This window comes from Sciurus vulgaris (genome assembly GCF_902686455.1).
Source record: "Sciurus vulgaris genome assembly, chromosome: 11".
Lineage (NCBI taxonomy): Eukaryota > Metazoa > Chordata > Mammalia > Rodentia > Sciuridae > Sciurus > Sciurus vulgaris.
This window is the reverse complement of record NC_136472.1, coordinates 39,180,090-39,197,886: the sequence shown is the minus strand read 5'-3', so window position 1 is coordinate 39,197,886 and position 17,797 is coordinate 39,180,090. Positions and strand designations below refer to the sequence as shown.

General features: G+C 35.4%; 1 protein-coding gene across 7 annotated transcripts in view; it reads left to right on the top strand.

Moving 5' to 3' along the window:
* HIPK3 (homeodomain interacting protein kinase 3) overlaps positions 1 to 12,694 on the top strand; it is a 92,475-nt gene extending 79,781 nt beyond the window's left edge. For 4 of the 7 annotated variants that reach the window (XM_079103064.1, XM_079103066.1, XM_079103067.1 and 1 more), the window contains exons 9-17: positions 3,095 to 3,216; positions 3,449 to 3,576; positions 3,666 to 3,827; positions 3,984 to 4,046; positions 4,340 to 4,636; positions 4,945 to 5,085; positions 6,826 to 7,061; positions 7,578 to 7,705; positions 8,762 to 12,694. In XM_079103064.1, coding sequence (XP_078959190.1) covers positions 3,095 to 3,216; positions 3,449 to 3,576; positions 3,666 to 3,827; positions 3,984 to 4,046; positions 4,340 to 4,636; positions 4,945 to 5,085; positions 6,826 to 7,061; positions 7,578 to 7,705; positions 8,762 to 9,238 — 1,754 coding nt within the window. In that variant the 3' untranslated portion in view covers positions 9,239 to 12,694. The remainder of the gene's footprint in view (positions 1 to 3,094; positions 3,217 to 3,448; positions 3,577 to 3,665; positions 3,828 to 3,983; positions 4,047 to 4,339; positions 4,637 to 4,944; positions 5,086 to 6,825; positions 7,062 to 7,577; positions 7,706 to 8,761) is intronic. The other 3 variants (XM_079103065.1, XM_079103069.1, XM_079103070.1) reach the window with 3 other exon arrangements.
* The last annotated feature ends 5,103 nt before the right edge of the window (positions 12,695 to 17,797 follow it).

Genomic DNA, 17,797 nt, shown 5'->3' with positions numbered 1-17,797 from the left:
CTTTTCATGTAAGGTCTCAGTTAGGAGGTTGTAGCACTGAAAGCATTTTTTAAAATGACAAGTGGTTAATTCTCAAGATGAAATTGGGATCTAGTGGTGGCCTTGAGTATCTGTGGCAGTGACCAAAGGCTCATCTCTGGTAATAAAAATGCCTACATTATCAAGTCATTAGCACTCTGAAAAGATGCTGTTGTGTTTTTCTCCAGCCATTTACCATAAGAATTTCAAATATATAGAAAATGAAAAAAATAATGTCTTATATTTTAGATTCAACAAGCATTAATATTTTACTATATTCACATAATCTATATATGTACATATATCATTTGAAAGTGAGTGTAGTGGACATTATGGTTTTTCACTTAGGTAAGTTTATAATCTATGTTAGCAAGTAGGTTCTTTGGTTCTGGTAACCTGTCCCATGTACCAGAGTCAGTTTGAGGGTCACCCACCCACACAGTGGTATATTCCGTGAAGATTTGGAATAGCAGTTTTTTTTTTTTCTTCAGAGCTTATCTTTTATGTATAGCAAAAAGAGACTTATCAAATACATTTCTAAACAGGATTGAGCAACAGTCTTAAAACATTTCAATGAGATTAGACCATTCCTTCATCTCTTTATATGGCTTGTAATTGATAAAGAAGTTAGTAACTCTTCTGTACTTGTGGTCGCAAGTGTGTGAGTGGTTTATAATGTATTTGCCTTAAAAGCGAACAGTTTCCCTTAAATCAGTCTCAGCATCACTGTAGAAAATCTCAGTATTGGATTTCATATCCCTCCTTCTTGATGATGTGTCAGTCCATCTGTAAGAAACATTTTGAAGTAATTACTGTGCAGTTGTAGGGCAGTAATTTTGATACTATCCTAGTTTGTGCTTTAAAGTAAGTTTTATGCCTATCTCTTTCACTTAAATTTTTTAATTTTACATTAGGGTCATGGTGTATAGGTAATTTATTTATACTATAAATATAATATGTAGATACTTGTACATAGATTCTGTAAGACTGTGCTTATTTAAAAAAATACTTTAGTATATAAGACGTACCCAAACCTTTATTTAAAAAATCTGAGTATAAGCTATATGTTTTAAACAAGCATTTAAAATTATTTAGTAACCTAAAAAGTTAGCCATTCCTCCTTTCTGGATGAAACCTACCATTTTAGAGTGAAATTCATTTCAGCAAAATCTCCTCTTGTACTAAAACAATCTTCGTAAGCTTTTAATGCCCCACTTTAATCATTAAAGCAAATCTACCAAAGATTAAGTTTAAGCTAATTTAATAACTGTCTAAAAAGTTGAGATTGTAACCCATTGCTATTGAATTTGACCAAAAATTAAATCTCATGAAGAGAGACGGTATAAGGGAATTCTTTTCACTTATAGCATTGTTAATAGAGAGTACCTAAGGGCAATTTGATTTTTGTTTGAGTTTGAGAGTTTTGTTCTTGTCAAAGTAAATTCTGCTGTTTTATTTTTTCCCTTGAAATTATCTATTACCCTGATATAATTTCACTGCTTATGTGTGCTTATATTCCATTTCTTAGAGAATTTGCTTATCACAACATACTTTTTGGAAGGGGCAAGATCAGTTAGGGAAAAAAAATTCTCTTTTGTAAAACTTAATTCATACCTAGCTGGTTAGGAGCACAGAAAGTAAAATACGTTGGCAGTAAGATTAAAGTCACTGTGAAGAAAATCAACAGAACAGTATTAACATTCTCCTTAGGATTAGCACTCATATTTGTGCAATAAAAATTTTAAGTTTGTTTTTCAGTAGGAAAAGAAAACAATTGTATTCTTTCTTTTATGACTGGAGAGATGCGGAAAGACACCCAACATCCCTTTATCCAAAAACTGACAATATTTTACAGCCATGCACTATATACTTCAGTCATTGAAGGGCTGCATATTTGACAGTGGTTCCTTAAGGTCATGTTGTCTGGGGCTGGGGAATGTAGCTCAGTGGTAGAGTGCTTACCAAGCCAGCATGAGGCCCTGGGTTCAGTCCCCAGTACTGGGGTGGTGAGTGGGGGTTGAGGAGGAGATTGCATTGCCAGAGGATTTGATAGTCATCTTCCTTTGTATTTGTATAACTATGCTGTTCACATAATTGAGTAAGATTGCCTAACGACACATTTCTTGCAAGGTATCCCATATTGGAAGTGACTGCTACAATAGTCTGGAATTATTATATAGTGAATTTATTCTAGTTAATTGTTTTCTGACCCTGGTTGATATCCCTAGAGTCGTTAGTTAAAGCTCTACGTTGGGGTATCATACTTCTACTTTCTTGTCTCAAAGTAAGTTTTATAAGACAATATTTAGAAGGCACTTTGCAATACATTGAACAGAAATACTACCATTAATGGGATTAACATTGCCGGCAAGCCTACTTTTAATTTTTCAAGTGGATAATTAGGTAAATGTATTTTTTTAATGTAAACATATTTGTTCTCGAGTTCCAGCAAAACTCTGCTGGAGCGCTTGTCCTTTAAGCCATATTGGGCAAAGTTTTGTTATGTCATCAAATTAGGCAGAATAGGTTATTTTCTGCTTTTCCTTCATGTATATGCCGTTCAGAAATTAGGAAATCCCTGAATTCCATCCCCTTCGCAAACCATTGTGTCAATTGAAGTGTGAAATGCACTGTATCACCCTTTTGGTGTCAAGTGTGTCAGATCCTGCCATAGCTGCATAGTTAAAAGTTTGTATGAAAAGAACATTTACCTACCAAGGTTGTCAGGATGTTAAGTACCTTCACCTTTCCTGGGCCTTTATTACAGTGGGAGAACTGTCTGGAAAAAAAAAAAAAAAAAAAAAGTACAATAGCAAACTTCAAAAGGAAATGGAAATTTCAAGAAAAATAAATTACTCAGCTTTGTGTAGCATTTGCAAAACAAAGAGTAGCTTTATAACAGTTTTTGGACTGATGTGCCACAAAGTATATAGAAAGTACGTTTCTTTGCTAGAGTGATGAACGTTTTACATAGGAAATGGTTTTAAAGTCCCAGACTTACTTCTTTACATTTAGAATAATTTTATAAATTAAATCAGAGGAGACATTTTTTCTCTTACTGAATTCTGTGTCACAGGTATTCCTGCAGCACATGGTAAACCCACCAGTTATTCAATAAGGGTGGACAATACAGTTCCACTTGTAACTCAGGCCCCAGCTGTGCAGCCACTACAGATCCGACCAGGAGTTCTCTCTCAGGTTGGTCATAATTCATTGTATTTTTGCATGTGAGCTATCCTTCTTACACATAAATAGATACTGATCTATTTGTTTTATTATTGGCCTATGCTGTTGGGTCACTTTCAATCCTTTTTGTAGGTTATTGCCTTTAACTTTTATAAATGTTATGTGTGACTTTAATACATTTTGAGTTTGAGGTGTATGATCTGTAACTCAGTGGCTTTTGTTTGATGGTTCTGTTTTGACACAGCAGACGTGGTCTGGTAGAACACAGCAGATGCTGGTACCTGCCTGGCAGCAGGTAACACCCATGGCTCCTGCTACCGCTACACTAACTTCTGAGGGTGTGGCTGCTTCACAAAGGCTTGGAGACTGGGGGTAAGTTCAAAATAAAAGTACTCCATTGTGAATAGTCTGCAAAATAGATTTCTGTAAACCGGTTCAATTTTTTCGAACTTTCTCTCTAGGAAAATGATTTCACACAGCAATCATTACAACTCAGTGATGCCGCAGCCTCTTTTAACCAATCAGATAACTTTATCAGCCCCTCAGCCAATTAGTGTGGGCATTGCACACGTTGTCTGGCCTCAGCCTGCCACTACCAAGAAAAACAAATTGTGTCAGAACAGGTTGGTATTTGTACTTCAATTTTCCTCTGCATTTTGAGATTTAGTCTTTAAAATGAATTTTGCATGTACACTAAAGGGTCACTCTGTTATATTCAAAATGACCTCTTTGATAGCCTTGTTACAAACACTAAGCGAGCTCCCTTCTCAATTTCTCAGAGGTATTTTGGTAAAACTAATGGAATGGGAGCCAGGAAGAGAGGAAATAAATGCTTTCTGTTGGTAAGATTGTCTTTATTGCCCTTTTGATTTATTATCTACCTATAATGTAGTAATTGTAGACATTCAAATATAACATTTACCCAATATGGCCACTAAATGTATGTAAATGCAATCTGTACACTAATATTTTTAGAGATATTTTATATTTCACAAAAACTCGTGATATCTTAGTGTGTTATATACACAAACTTGAATAAATGAAGGTTTGCATTGTTCAGTTTAACAGGATATCTTAGAGAAATGTCATTTCCTATTTTGACTTTGGAGATTACAAATTATTCCTTTGGTTGCAGGAGTAATTCATTGCAGAATACCAGTATCCCACATTCAGCATTTATTTCTCCAAAGATAATAAATGGAAAAGATGTTGAGGAAGTAAGTTGTGTAGAAACACAGGACAATCATAACTCAGAAGTAGAGGCAAGAGATTGCTGTGAAGCGTCTGTCAGACAGGACTCTGATTCATCAGTTTCAGAAAAGCAGCGGCAAACCATCATCATTGCTGACTCCCCGAGTCCTGCAGTGAGTGTGATCACTATCAGCAGTGACACTGATGAGGAAGAGACTTCGCCAAGACATTCACTCAGAGAGTAAGTGCCCAGCGCAGCATCCTTAAAGAGTGGTGGTGGCGCCCCCTGGAGTGCCGAAAACCTCTGTGATTTAGTCCTTGTTAAGTGTCCTTTGGAATAAAACCTTCAAAGAGATAATCAGGTTCTAGACCCGGGAATGTGCTACATCATATTTGGCATGATTACTATGGTATTTCTGAGCTTTGAAGTTTGGTTCATATAGTTCATTCTTAAGTTTTCCCATCCTTACATTAAAAATGTAAATTTTGGAAACTTTGAGAGTATCTTCTCCTTTTTTACCCCTATTTCCCCCTTTCCTCTTTCACTAGATGTAAAGGTAATCTAGATTGTGAAGCTTGCCAGAGCACTTTGAATATTGATCGGATGTGTTCATTAAGTAGTCCTGATAGTACTCTGAGCACCAGCTCCTCAGGGCAGTCCAGCCCATCCCCTTGCAAGAGACCGAACAGGTAAAAGAATTCCAATAATAGTATGTAATAAATATTAAATCTACTAAAAAGTTGATAATTTCTTTTGTTGTTATGTAAGTTAAAAGCATCCATCAATTTACCATAGTGAATTTTCTCTTGAACATGCTTTTTTAACTAGATCATTTTTTTGTGGATTTGGGTTTTTAGTAGTCATTTTTTCATCATTATCAAACAACTCCAAATGAAAAATCGAATTCCTATGAAATGATTTTTAATAGTATGCTAATTTTCAGTCCTTTGAGTATAAACCAAGGAGTGGGATAACTGGGTCAAAAGGTGAGTATGAAAAATGGTGGAATGAAACAGATATCATTACCCTATGTACATGTATGATTACACAAATGGAATGAATCTACATCATGTACAACCATAGAAATGAAATGATGTACCCCGTTTGTGTACAATGAATCAAAATACAGTCTATAAAAAATAAATAATTTTAAAAAATCATCTGTTTTTGAAAGGATTAAAAAAATAAGGGCCACCTTCTCAACTTGAGCTCCACAGATTACTGTTGTGATAAATTCCAAATAAAACTTCTAACAAAATGAAAAAGGACATTTTTGCATAATGGATTACTGACTGGCTGCTATAGAGCTGCTCTGTGATTTTTTTTTTTCCTATCATTGATGATGTGTTTGCATGGTTTTGTCCGTATTTCCTTTCTTAGCCTTCCTGTTCTCTGGGGACACATACTGCCACTAAGACAGTAAACTTCTCATAACCAGCATGATCTACTAGCATCTTAAGAGATAAGCCACAAGAACTTTGATGAAATACATTTGATTTTAGCTTGTAGAAATTTTTTTTATTGACAATACTTTAAAAAGTTTTAAGAGTTCATTTTGTACATTTTGTCTTCTCTTTTTGCTTAGTCAGGAAACATGGCTTTAAATACTTATAGACAAAGCTCCGTGGAAGTTGCAAAGTCTTTTTAATACTCTCCTTGTAAATTACTTAAAGTGGATTGGAAGTTGGTTTGTTCATGCTTATACATTAATATACACACATAAAATGTGCATAAATCTATAAATATGCATATAAGATGAAAAATAAAATATACATATAAAAACAGATGCTTGAGATTGTTAAGTATGAATGAGTGATTAAAATAGACACTAATGTAGAAATTCCAAACAGTGAGATCTTGTCAGGGCCTGACAACAATCAGCAGGAGAGGAGAAATTTGAGACTCTGGCTAGGCCTGCAGAGAGATCAGGAAGACTTTCAGAAAGGCACATTTCTGGGGCTGGGGATATAGCTCAGTTGATAGAGTGCTGGCCTTGCAAGCATGAGGCCCTGGGTTCAATCCCCAGCACCAAAAAAAAAAAAAAAAAAAAAAAGGCACAATTCTGAAATATCCAAGTCACATGCTTGTGCATTTGTACATTTCATTTAAATTACCCAGAACAATACTTTTGTCTAGATGAAATTATGTAGATCTTATAAAGGAGAATTTTATGAAGTACTACTAAGGATCAAGTAGGAAGAAAAAAGAGAAAAATACCAAAAGGACATTCCTGAAGCAGGATGGAATTAGGTTTAGTAATTGAATAAAGAATGAATTTGAGGGTCTAAAATTCTGTGAAAACATGATGTGTTGGTAAAGGAGAAATGAGTAATTATATAAAATAACTGAGTAAGTTCACTGGAGCCTGGATATTACTCAGTATCAGATTTAATGTTAAAAATGTTACTCATAAAACTGCTTTCTTGTAGTATGTCAGATGAAGAACAAGAAAGTGGTTGCGATACTGTTGATGGCTCTCCAACGTCAGACTCTTCGGGGCATGACAGTCCATTTGCAGAGAGCAGTTTTGTGGAGGACACTCATCAAAACACAGATCTGGTAACTTCTGCTGACACAGAAAACAAGCCAGCTGTCTGTACTGTTGTGGTGCCACCAATGGCAATAGAAAATGGATTAAATGCCGATGAGCATATGGCAAATACAGGTAAACTGAGTCCTCCTGTCTCTCTTATCATCCTTTAAAAGCTCTTAATTTGTTAGGATCATCAGAAAATAAGATTGCCAAAAGTCATCTCTGTATTTCTACCTTGCCCTTGCCCTGTGTATTGTACAGAAGAAGTCTCTTCTGATATTGGCCAATGCTCAGAAACCATAAGCTCCCTTATTTAAATACATACATACATACATATATATATTTATTTATTTATTTATTTTTTATACTGGGGATTAAACTCAAGGGTGCTGTACTACGTTCCCAGCCCTTTTTATTTTTTGATATAGGATCGCACTATTTGCTGAGGCTGGCTTTGAATTTGTTTCCTGCCTGCCTCAGCCTCCTGAGTTGCCGAGATTATAGTCATGCGCCGCCACATCCCAGCTCTCTTTTCTTTTTATTTAATTTTAAGATTCTTCAGGCACTATTGTGTTAAATACATAAAGACTTTTCTAATTTTTATTAGGGGAGGAAAATCACCAACTCTAATACTTTGTTTGTTGCCAGATTCTACCTGCCAGCCATTAATAAAAGGACGATCTGCCCCTGGAAGATTAAACCAGCCTTCCACAGTGGGTAATCGTCAGCAAAAATTGACATCAGCATTCCAGCAGCAGCATTTGAACTTCAGCCAAGTAAGTTTATATGTTAATTCGTAAAGGTGTTTACAGCCCCCACTGCTTAGAGGAACAAGAGCTCAGAAACTGTAAGCAGTCTTAATACATTTCCCCCTTTTCATTATCCAAGTGACTAAAGTGTAGCCTGCCTACCAGGATAATTAACAGATTTATCCATAGAATTTATATTCCTCTTTTAATAGGGTAAGTTGTCAGACAATTTGGGGAGGTAGGTGGGGAATGCTGGGAATTGAACATACTAGACAAGCTTTCTACCACTGAACTATATCTGTAGCCCTCTTAGACAAATTTTTAGTATTTGTTGTCTCAGATCCTTTAAATCAGAACATATGCACATAGATTCATGGCTGTATTTCTTACATGTTAGTAGAGATGATCATCTGACCTTTGGGGATATTCCCATCTCTTGGACACTGTGCTCAGCATTGTGTTTCAGTTGGGAAGAGAAAAACAATCAGATATTGGGAGTCAGCCTGGATTCAAATATTAGTTTTGCCACATACTATGTATATATTACCTTGTCCAGGTTTCTTGAGCAAGTCTGGACCACAGTTAACAGGAATTAATATTTATATCATGGGATTGTCCTGGAACTTAATAAAATGTTAGCTTTATATATAGTAAGTACTCCAGTGATAGCTGTTAGTAGTGCTAGGAACAGTAACTAGCAGCTTAGGGGTGAGGTTAATGCTGTAATAATATATGGTAATAAATATTACGGTGCATGTGTGTGTATCTCAATTGGTTTTTTTCTTTTGTCTGCTCATCTTAATGCAAGCTAACGTTCTGAGAGATCTACTATGAGTTATTTTAGTCACAGTTCCTTCTTTCTTTCCTTTGATCTTATAAAATGTTTTTTGAAGCTTTTGGTTTTCTTTTTAATATTTCCTTTTTTTAGTCGTAGATGGACACGATACCTTTATTTTGTTTATTTTTATGTGATGCTGAAGATTGAACCAAGTGCCTCATATGTGCTTAGGCAAGTTCTCTACCACTTAGCCACAACCCCAGACCCTAAAATGTTATTAATAATTTTTTTTTCTTTGCGGTTAGGTTCAGCACTTTGGATCTGGGCATCAAGAGTGGAATGGAAATTTTGGGCATCGAAGACAGCAAGCTTATATCCCTACTAGTGTTACCAGTAATCCATTCACTCTTTCTCACGGAAGTCCTAACCATACAGCAGTACATGCCCACCTGGCTGGAAATACGCACCTTGGAGGACAGCCTACTCTGCTTCCATACCCATCATCAGCTACCCTCAGTAGTGCTGCACCAGTGGCCCACCTCTTAGCCTCTCCATGTACCTCAAGACCTATGTTACAGCATCCAACTTACAATATCTCCCATCCCAGTGGCATAGTTCACCAAGTCCCAATGGGCATAAATCCCCGTCTGTTACCATCCCCAACCATTCATCAGACTCAATACAAACCAATCTTCCCACCACATTCTTACATTGCAGCATCACCTGCATATACTGGATTTCCATTGAGTCCAACAAAACTCAGCCAGTATCCATATATGTGAAAAAAACAAAAACAGTATATTGAGGAAGCTCAATGATACAAACATATGATTAAAAATAAAAACATGGTATTTAATAAAAATTAGCCATGGCACAAGAAAATTATTTTTGAATCATGTAGACTTGGGTGCAATTTAAACAACTTTGAGCTTTAAAAATCTCACTTTTAATGTGTTTTGCACATTTGGTATAACTTGTCTTTGGTCATGTTATCTTCTTATGTAGTAACTCTAGACAGGTGACTTATGGGAGCAGAAGTCCAGTTTTGCTCCTGCTATTTTTTATAAAATTGCCTTCTAACTAGTGCAAGACACGTCCACATTTGGGAAGCCATTCTGTGTACAGACTTAGAGCAACAGATGCACATATGTCAGAATTACAGCATACAAGTGAATTGTATTATCTGTGTCTTAGTGTATAAATGTTGGGTCACTTAACCTGAGAAATTGAGCTATTGTTCTTTACATTTGCATGTGTCTTTTGCATGGGCAAAATGTTGCCTAGACTTTGCTCTTAATGTTGTTCTAATAATCTCAGCTGCATTGTAAACCGTTCCCACACATAGTGCCTTAAATATTTGAGGTTGTTAATGTTATTACATATCTATAAATGTTGAGGACTGCAGCACTTAAAATTCAGACCTGCTCTTTAGTTTTCTTTCAATAGAGTAATGTTCATTTTTGGTTTTGTGTGGTATGATTTCAGATAGTAGCTGTTTTTTTCCTTATTAAGAGGGCAGCATGTTTGCTATAGCTGAATTCTGCTGTCTGATTTTTCAGAATGATCTAGCTTCAAGAAAAGCAAGCAGTTAGTAGTGCTTAAGAAAAATTGATACAGTACCTAATGGATAGTTGATAACTGTCACAGCACAGCATTTTATATACTGTTAAGTGAAACTGCAATACAATCTAAGTTTATTTTGGAAGTGTTTGCTGTATAATTGGACTTAATAAAATGTTTAGAGGTGCAGTAGGCATGACATTGAGTAGATAATGAAAGAAAATGCAAAATGCTCATTGATTCATGACGTGGTTTCATCTTAGCTTGGGCAAACCATGCAGTATTTAATAAATAGTAGCAGAATATTTACTATTGAAGCTTGAAAAGATGTGAGTTCTTTGTGTGCAATTTTTCATTTATGCATGTGAGAGGGTTTTTGTTTTTTTGGTTATTTTTTATAGTATTTTTACATTGTAGTACTTGTTTTGCTTGTTGGTGGTGTTGCTTATTTAATACATTCCGTCAGGGACAGAAATTACATGCTTTTTTTCCTAGGAAGTGTGTCTTGGGTTCCCTCCCCCCTTTTTTCCCCTTGGTGGTGATGGTGGTGATGTTTAAATGAAGTTGCTTTTACAGCACCAAAGACTTAATCATCCATTTCCTATATAAAAGGTAGCTACTTTTTGCATAGACCTCAAGTATATTGTAGTGTAGAGGTGGAATTTAAGGAAAGGTATTAAACTGAGGCTGTGTTTTAGCTTACAGACAAGTAATAAATTGTATCATTTATCTTGAATGTATCATAGATAAGCTGCTATATAACGATTGCCACTTCAGATAGCTGTGAAATTAGGTGATTAACTAGTTGTTATTTAGCCTTCTAATTTCTGTATAAGTCTAATTACATGAAATAGAAGTTGGGGTTTTGATTTTTTACTTTGCTTTTCTGTTTGAAGTGTCATTGTAACTACTGTATTGTAAATGATGGAAAATAATTGCATATGTTATTTTGGGGTGTGTTATTTGCATCAGTATTTTATCTCTATTAATGTTTGTGCTCATCACTGCATATAAAAAACTTGGATGTATCAATGTAACTTAATTTTTTATTTTCATACTGGCATTGTAGACACTTGAGAAAGCTGTATCTTGCAGGCTTGACTTAACTTTTTTTCCTTAAAAATCTGGAACATAATCTTAAAGCATTTACTGGAATAAACAGTACGAAGCATTTGAGTATAAAACTCCAAATGTTTTGGATTTACAGCGTTTCTTTAATAAATGAATTGCATACCACTAGTACAGCTTTAGGACAGCGTTGGTGATAAGCTAATAATGGATCAACTTTTCTTTACTCCATTAATACAAGCAGTGTTTTATTTAATAATCATCAATGAAATAAATGTGCCTGAAATTGATTTTAAAAATTACAGTATTAGATCATAAAATAAAAACCAGCAGTACATTTTTAGTCACACTGAAAATGAAGGACTTAATTTTCCCCACAAGTTTCAGTGTTTTTAGTAATCAATTCTATGCATTTTATATAAATAGAAATATATATATATATAATACACTTAAAAAGGAGTAGACTAAGATTAATTTAAAAGATTATTTACAGATGACACGTTTATGGAGTCACTATTTAAGTAAATTTGCTGCCCTCCACAGCCTTCTAATTTTATTTATATGGTCCAGCAGATTACTGGTATCTGCTCACTTCTTGGAAAAGAATCAATGCTGGCAACGGATGTTTCAGAAACACCAAGTGCAAAAGATTGATTATATCACAAAAGGTACAAAACCAGTGCAGTTTTCTTTTTGTGCAGGACTGTGTTTACTACGCTGAAATGGTGTATCTTCTGTTATTTAAGTTCCAAGACTCAGGTAGTCTTGTTAACAATTGACTGTAAATGGTAAAGACCGACATTTTCATACTGCAAGAATAATATTGTTAAAGGCATATCGCAGTTAAGTTACGCTGCTCTTAATTGCAATCATGGGCTTTTTTAAAAGTGTTTAAACATTTCAAAATCCTGCTAAAGTCTAAATTTAGCATACTGACAAAGAATCTGGATTTATACCCTATTTAAAACCATTTTTAACAGTTTTCTTTGGTTTAATGCTTTCTTAAATAAAACACTGCATGATTTCCAGGTTGCATATTTGCATACTATTTTAATTTGCAAATTATTTTTTAACAAATATCCTGATATATAATGTTTTTTTCTTTCAGGATGTTTAATTAAACATTACTATGTTAGCAAAACTTTTTCATTTTTTAAATCTTTACTACTAATTTTAAACTTGGTTTGTGTTAAGTGAAAGTTAAATCATACACTGCAAGGTGTAGGAAGATTTGTTTTAATGAACCCAATGATATAGATTTGATTACTAAGTTTGAACTGTTAACTGTTTAACAATTTTAGACTTGTGGCTTTCTTTCTTTGATTTGTTTGTTTTTGCTTTTAATTCTATGCTACACTAGTTTGCCATGTAGCAATTGCACTGTGCAATATTACAATAAGGACTGGGAAAATTTTTATGGATGTAATGTCTATTACAGTTTGCGATAGTATTTCTCTCTAGTTCTCAGTGATTTAAATGTGACCAAGCCTTCTGTACTTTGTCACAAAAAGCGGGTTTTCCAGGTGACTATTTTGGTGAGTGTCAAAATAAGAATTTATGGTGTATTACTGTTGATTCACTTTGAATTAAAATATATATATTGCAGCAAACAGTTTGTTGACTTTTTTTCCACTCTAATACTGCTTTACAGGGTAGAGAAGTGAGAGGTTAGCAGTACTAAGTACCTAATTTACTTCATCTCATTTAACTCAAAGCCACCTTGTGAGATAGTATTCATATATTTGTTATATGAGGGCACAAGCACAAAATGTTTTGGTCCCATCCCCAAAGTCACACTTTGAGTATGAATGTCAGATGAACCAGGCATTCTAACCAGAACTAATCTACTTCTCACTGTTTTTTTGAAACTGAAGTCTGAGTTGATGTGCCAGAAGTACCTAGAACCACAGGTTGGCCATGGCTTGAAATTTAGGTTTTCTCAAGTACTTTTTTATTTTTTTTATTTGTTCTATTTAGTTATACATGGCAGCAGAATGCATTTCGATCCCTTGTACATAAATGGAGTACAACTTTTCATTTCTCTGTTTGTACACAGTGTAGAGTCACACCATTCGTGCGATCATCCATGTATATAGGGCAGTGATGTCCACCATCTTTCCCATGCCCTGCCCCTCCCGTCCCCTCATTCCCCTTTGCCAAATCCAAAGTTCCCCTATTCCCGCCCTCTCCCCTCCCCCCCAACCCCCCCACCCCGTTATGTGTCAGCATCCACTTATAGAGAAAACATTTGGCCTTTGGTTTTTTGGAATTGGCTTATCTTGCTTAGCATGATAGTCTCAGGTTCTATCCATTTACCTGCAAATGCCATAATTTTATTCTTTTTTAAAGGCTGAATAATATTCTATTGTGTATATATACCACAGTTTCTTTATCCATTCATCTATTGAAGGGCACCTAGGTTAGTTCCACAGTTTAGTTACTGTTGATTGAGTTACTATAAACATTGATGTGGCTGCGTCACTGTAGTATGCTGATTTTAAGTCCTTTGGGTATAAACTGAGGAGTGGGATAGCTGGGTCAAAAATGGTGGTCCCATTCCAAGTTTTCTAAGAAATCTCCATACTGCTTTCCAGAGTGGTTGCACCAATTTGCAATCCCACCAGCAATGTATGAGTGTACCTTTTCCCCCATATCCTCACCAATTGTTTTAGTTGGAGTGAGAAGAAATCTTAGGTTGTTTTGTTTTGTTTTGTTTTGTTTGTTTGTTTGTTTTTTTCAGCGCTGGGAATTAAACCCAGGGCCTTGTGCATTTCTCTAATTATTAGAGATGTTGAACATTTTTTTCATATATTTGTTAATCAATTGCCTATCTTCTGTGAAGTGCCTGCTCCATTTCTTAGTCCATTTATTGATTTGTGTTTTTTGTGTTTTTGGTGTTAAGTTTTCTGAATTCTTTATAAATTCTGGAGATTAGTGTTCTATCTGAAGTGTATGTGTAAAGATTTTCTCCCACTCTGTAGGCTTTCTCTTCATGTTATTGTTTCCTTTGCTGAGAAAAAGCTTTTTAGTTTGAATCCATCCCATTTATTGATTCTTGATTTTATTTCTTGCACATTGGGAGTCTTGTTAAGGACGTCTGGTCCTAAACTGACATGATGAAGATTTGGGCCTACTTTTTCATCTATTTGGTGCAGGGTCTCTGGTCTAATTCCAAGGTCCTTGATTTCTCCAAGTATTTTTGAGGGAAATATTTCTCTTTATTATGCATAACCAAAGAAAAGGAAATTCTCACAAAAATTAAAAATATGAAATATTAGACTTCAAAAGAATATAGTTGTAGTAGACAAGTTTATATCCTAAATACCACCTCGCTTTCGCTTTTTTCCCCTCTAACTTTAGGGAATCACCAACAGGAAAGGTTTTGGGAAAGCGTTCCACCAGAAGTCACCAGTGATTAAGAGTTTTTGTTTTTTGATGCTGGGGATAGAACTGAGGGTCTTATGCATGCTAAATCAAAACACAACAGTGAGAATACATGTTTTTTCTCTCTTGGTAAGCTTTTAGTTGAAATATAACATTTACGAACTTCTTTCAGCACTTTATTTGTAAGATGCTTCCATCTTGTGTGTAGTTTTTTCACATTTATACTCATTGCTGTGCAGTTGTGCAACTGTGTGCATGTACCACAATTTATCTGTGTTTTGTTGATGGTCATTTGAATAGTTGCCACTTTTTAAATCTATTATGGATAGTGTGGCTATGAATGTTGTCCATATCTTTGCATGAACATACATATGTATGCATTTCCTTTGTATATATGTAGGTATGGCATTGTTAGATCATAAGGTACATGTGTTTCACTTTCACTTCGTTCGATTCTGCCAAATAATACTCCAAAGTGCTTGAAATAATTTACACTGAGCAGTGTCTGAGCATTCTATTTGCCACATAGCCTCACACACACATATATTTTTTACTTCTTTTAGTCATTGTGAATGTGAATTCTTCAAGATGCTAATGAACATTTTCATTTAGACCAATGCACTGATCGTACACCTAGATGAAAACTTAATTTTTCAACTTACTTACTCGAAAGTAAATTGGCCAATTGGAAATGCAAAGGCGTATCCAGCTATTGATTGATTGGTTGTGACTGAACTCAGGGGTGCTTTACCATAGAACTACATCCCCAGCCCTTTTCTATTTTGAGATGGTCTTGCTAAGTTGCTGAGGCTGGCCTCAAACTTTCGATCTTGCCTCAGCCTCCAAGATTGCTGGGATTGCAGGCATGCACCACCACACCTGGTAGTATCCAGTTAATTAAATAGACCAAAAATATAAAACATTATTTCTAAAGGTGATAATAGGATGAAAAAAAAAAAAAAAAAAAAAAAAACTCTTTGAACGACACATTTAAACCAGCCGGTAAATAAAATTTTGCTCATTCAAACACCATGTTAGGAAAATGAAAGGCCAAGTCACAGGCTGGAAGAAAATGTTCATAATATAAACCTCTTAACAAAGACTGGCATTCATCCTCTCAAGTGGACCAGTTTAACAACAGCCTGTCTGATCTTCCAGCTTTCGCTCACTCTGCAACATTCTCCCTGTGGGATAGCCAGACTGATCTTAAAACATACAGATTAAGTCATGATCTTTGCTCACTTAGTATCTTCCCACAGCGTCTCAAAATATATGGAATTATGTCTACACTCCTTTCTTTGACAAAAGGCTACACAGTCACCTTATAGTTGCATTTTCTAACTCCTGTCCCCATGCACACACTGCTCTGAAAATATTGGCCAGCTTCCTGTTTTGCTGATATTAAAAACTCTTCCTTGAGTTTAAGTCTTTGTACTTGCTGCTTTTTCCGCTGCAGGGTAGATTAGCATTCTTAAGTGAACCTTTCTGAGGTATTCTCTGACATGGCCTCTCCTGTCACTTTATCACTCTACTCTTGTTTTCTTCACCTGCCCTACCTGAACTTAATTTAGCTGTTTAATCATTCTCTCCTCCCATAAGATCCGTAAGAGCAAAAGGATCTTCTGTTTTGTCCACTGATAAATGTCCAGCATATAGAGCTCAAGACACAGACACTTCATAAATATTTCAAGTACTCCATGACTTACCTCTGATGCGCCGGGCACTGTCCTAGTGCCTGTATTTTAAAATCAGTGGCTATCCCATGGAAAGTAGTTGCAGGGTGGATGGAAGCTGGAAGACCAAATAGGCCTTCGTTAAAGTGGCCCACACGCGAGATGAATGAATACCAGTCTTTGTTTAAGAGGCTTGTTTGTATTATGAACATTTTCTTTCAGTCTGTGACTTGTCCTTTCATTTTCCTAACATGGTTGTTTGAATGAGCAAAATTTTGAATTTGAGTGAAGTTCATCTTATCAATATTTCTTTTTATGGTTTGTGCTTTGTGTGTGTGTGTGTGTGTGTGTGTCCTAAGACATTTTGCCTATTGCAAAGTTGCAAAGTCATTCTGTAGTTTAGTGTTTACTATTTTTGCTTTTATTAGGTCTGTGGTCCATTCCGTCAGCTTTTGTGCCAATCTTTTATTGTTTCATCTTATTGAGAATCTACACAAATCTAATTAGAATTATGGTTATTTGGAATAGAAAAATAAGGTGTTAATGTTTCACAATATGCCATCATAAAAATAATAGATTATTATAACATGCTTGGAAAATTCGGAAAAACTTTTTCAAAAAGTCAGAAAAGTTTTCAGATAGTTAAAATAATATACAGGTAGGCAAATGTAGATTCTGATATTTTATACTTTATAACAAGCAGTTTGCATGTTTTATAAATTTCAGAAATATTTGAATGACAAAGTGCTCAATTTAAAAGTGATCTTTATTCCCATTGCTCGTTTCTTCAGTGATGATAAAAAATTCCAAGAACTCACTTTTTTATCCTATGTAGATTTTCTATACCTTCAGCAATTTTTCTTCCTTCCTTCCTTCCTTCTTCCTTCCTTCCTTCCTTCCTTCCTTCCTTCCTTCCTCTCTTTTTGCAGTGCTGAGGATTGGAACAAGGGCCTTTTACGTGCCAGTCAAGTGCTGTATCACTAAGCTACACCCCAAACCGTAGGTAATTTTTCATTAAATAAAATACTACATCAAACACACATGGGACCACCTAGATTCATCAGCTTACATGCTTCATTTACTTTATACATTTGTATGTACTTTTCTAATGCAACCATATATGGATAATCATGCTTCTCCCTCAAACACTTCAGCATGCATCTGAAGAATAATGACATTCTTCATCTAACCATGAAACCTTATAACATTTAGCAAAATTAACAATACTGTAACATTTGTCTTAATTTTCAGTCTGTACTCGAATTTCCCATGTTGTTCTGAGAATATCATTTATACTCTTTCCCCTACTCCAGGAGCCAGTCAAGATTCACTGACTGCATTTGGTCAGGTGTGTCTCTTGACTACTTTTATTTCAGAACAGTCCCCCATCTTTTTTCTTAATGACATTTTTGAAGGAGTCAAGCTAGAATATTGTGCATTCTGGATTTGTCTGGTATTTTCTTCATGCAAACAAGCTCTGTATTTTCTGTAAAGCTGAGCTGGGTCTCCTGCCTTGATGAGACTGAACATTCATTTACAAGGACAGGAGTTGAGTCCTTATTGCATCAAGTTGGGAAGCACATGATGTCAAGTTGTACACTCTCAGGGATGACACTTGGTTACTGGTGAATCTCAGTGACATCGGCGGGCCAATTT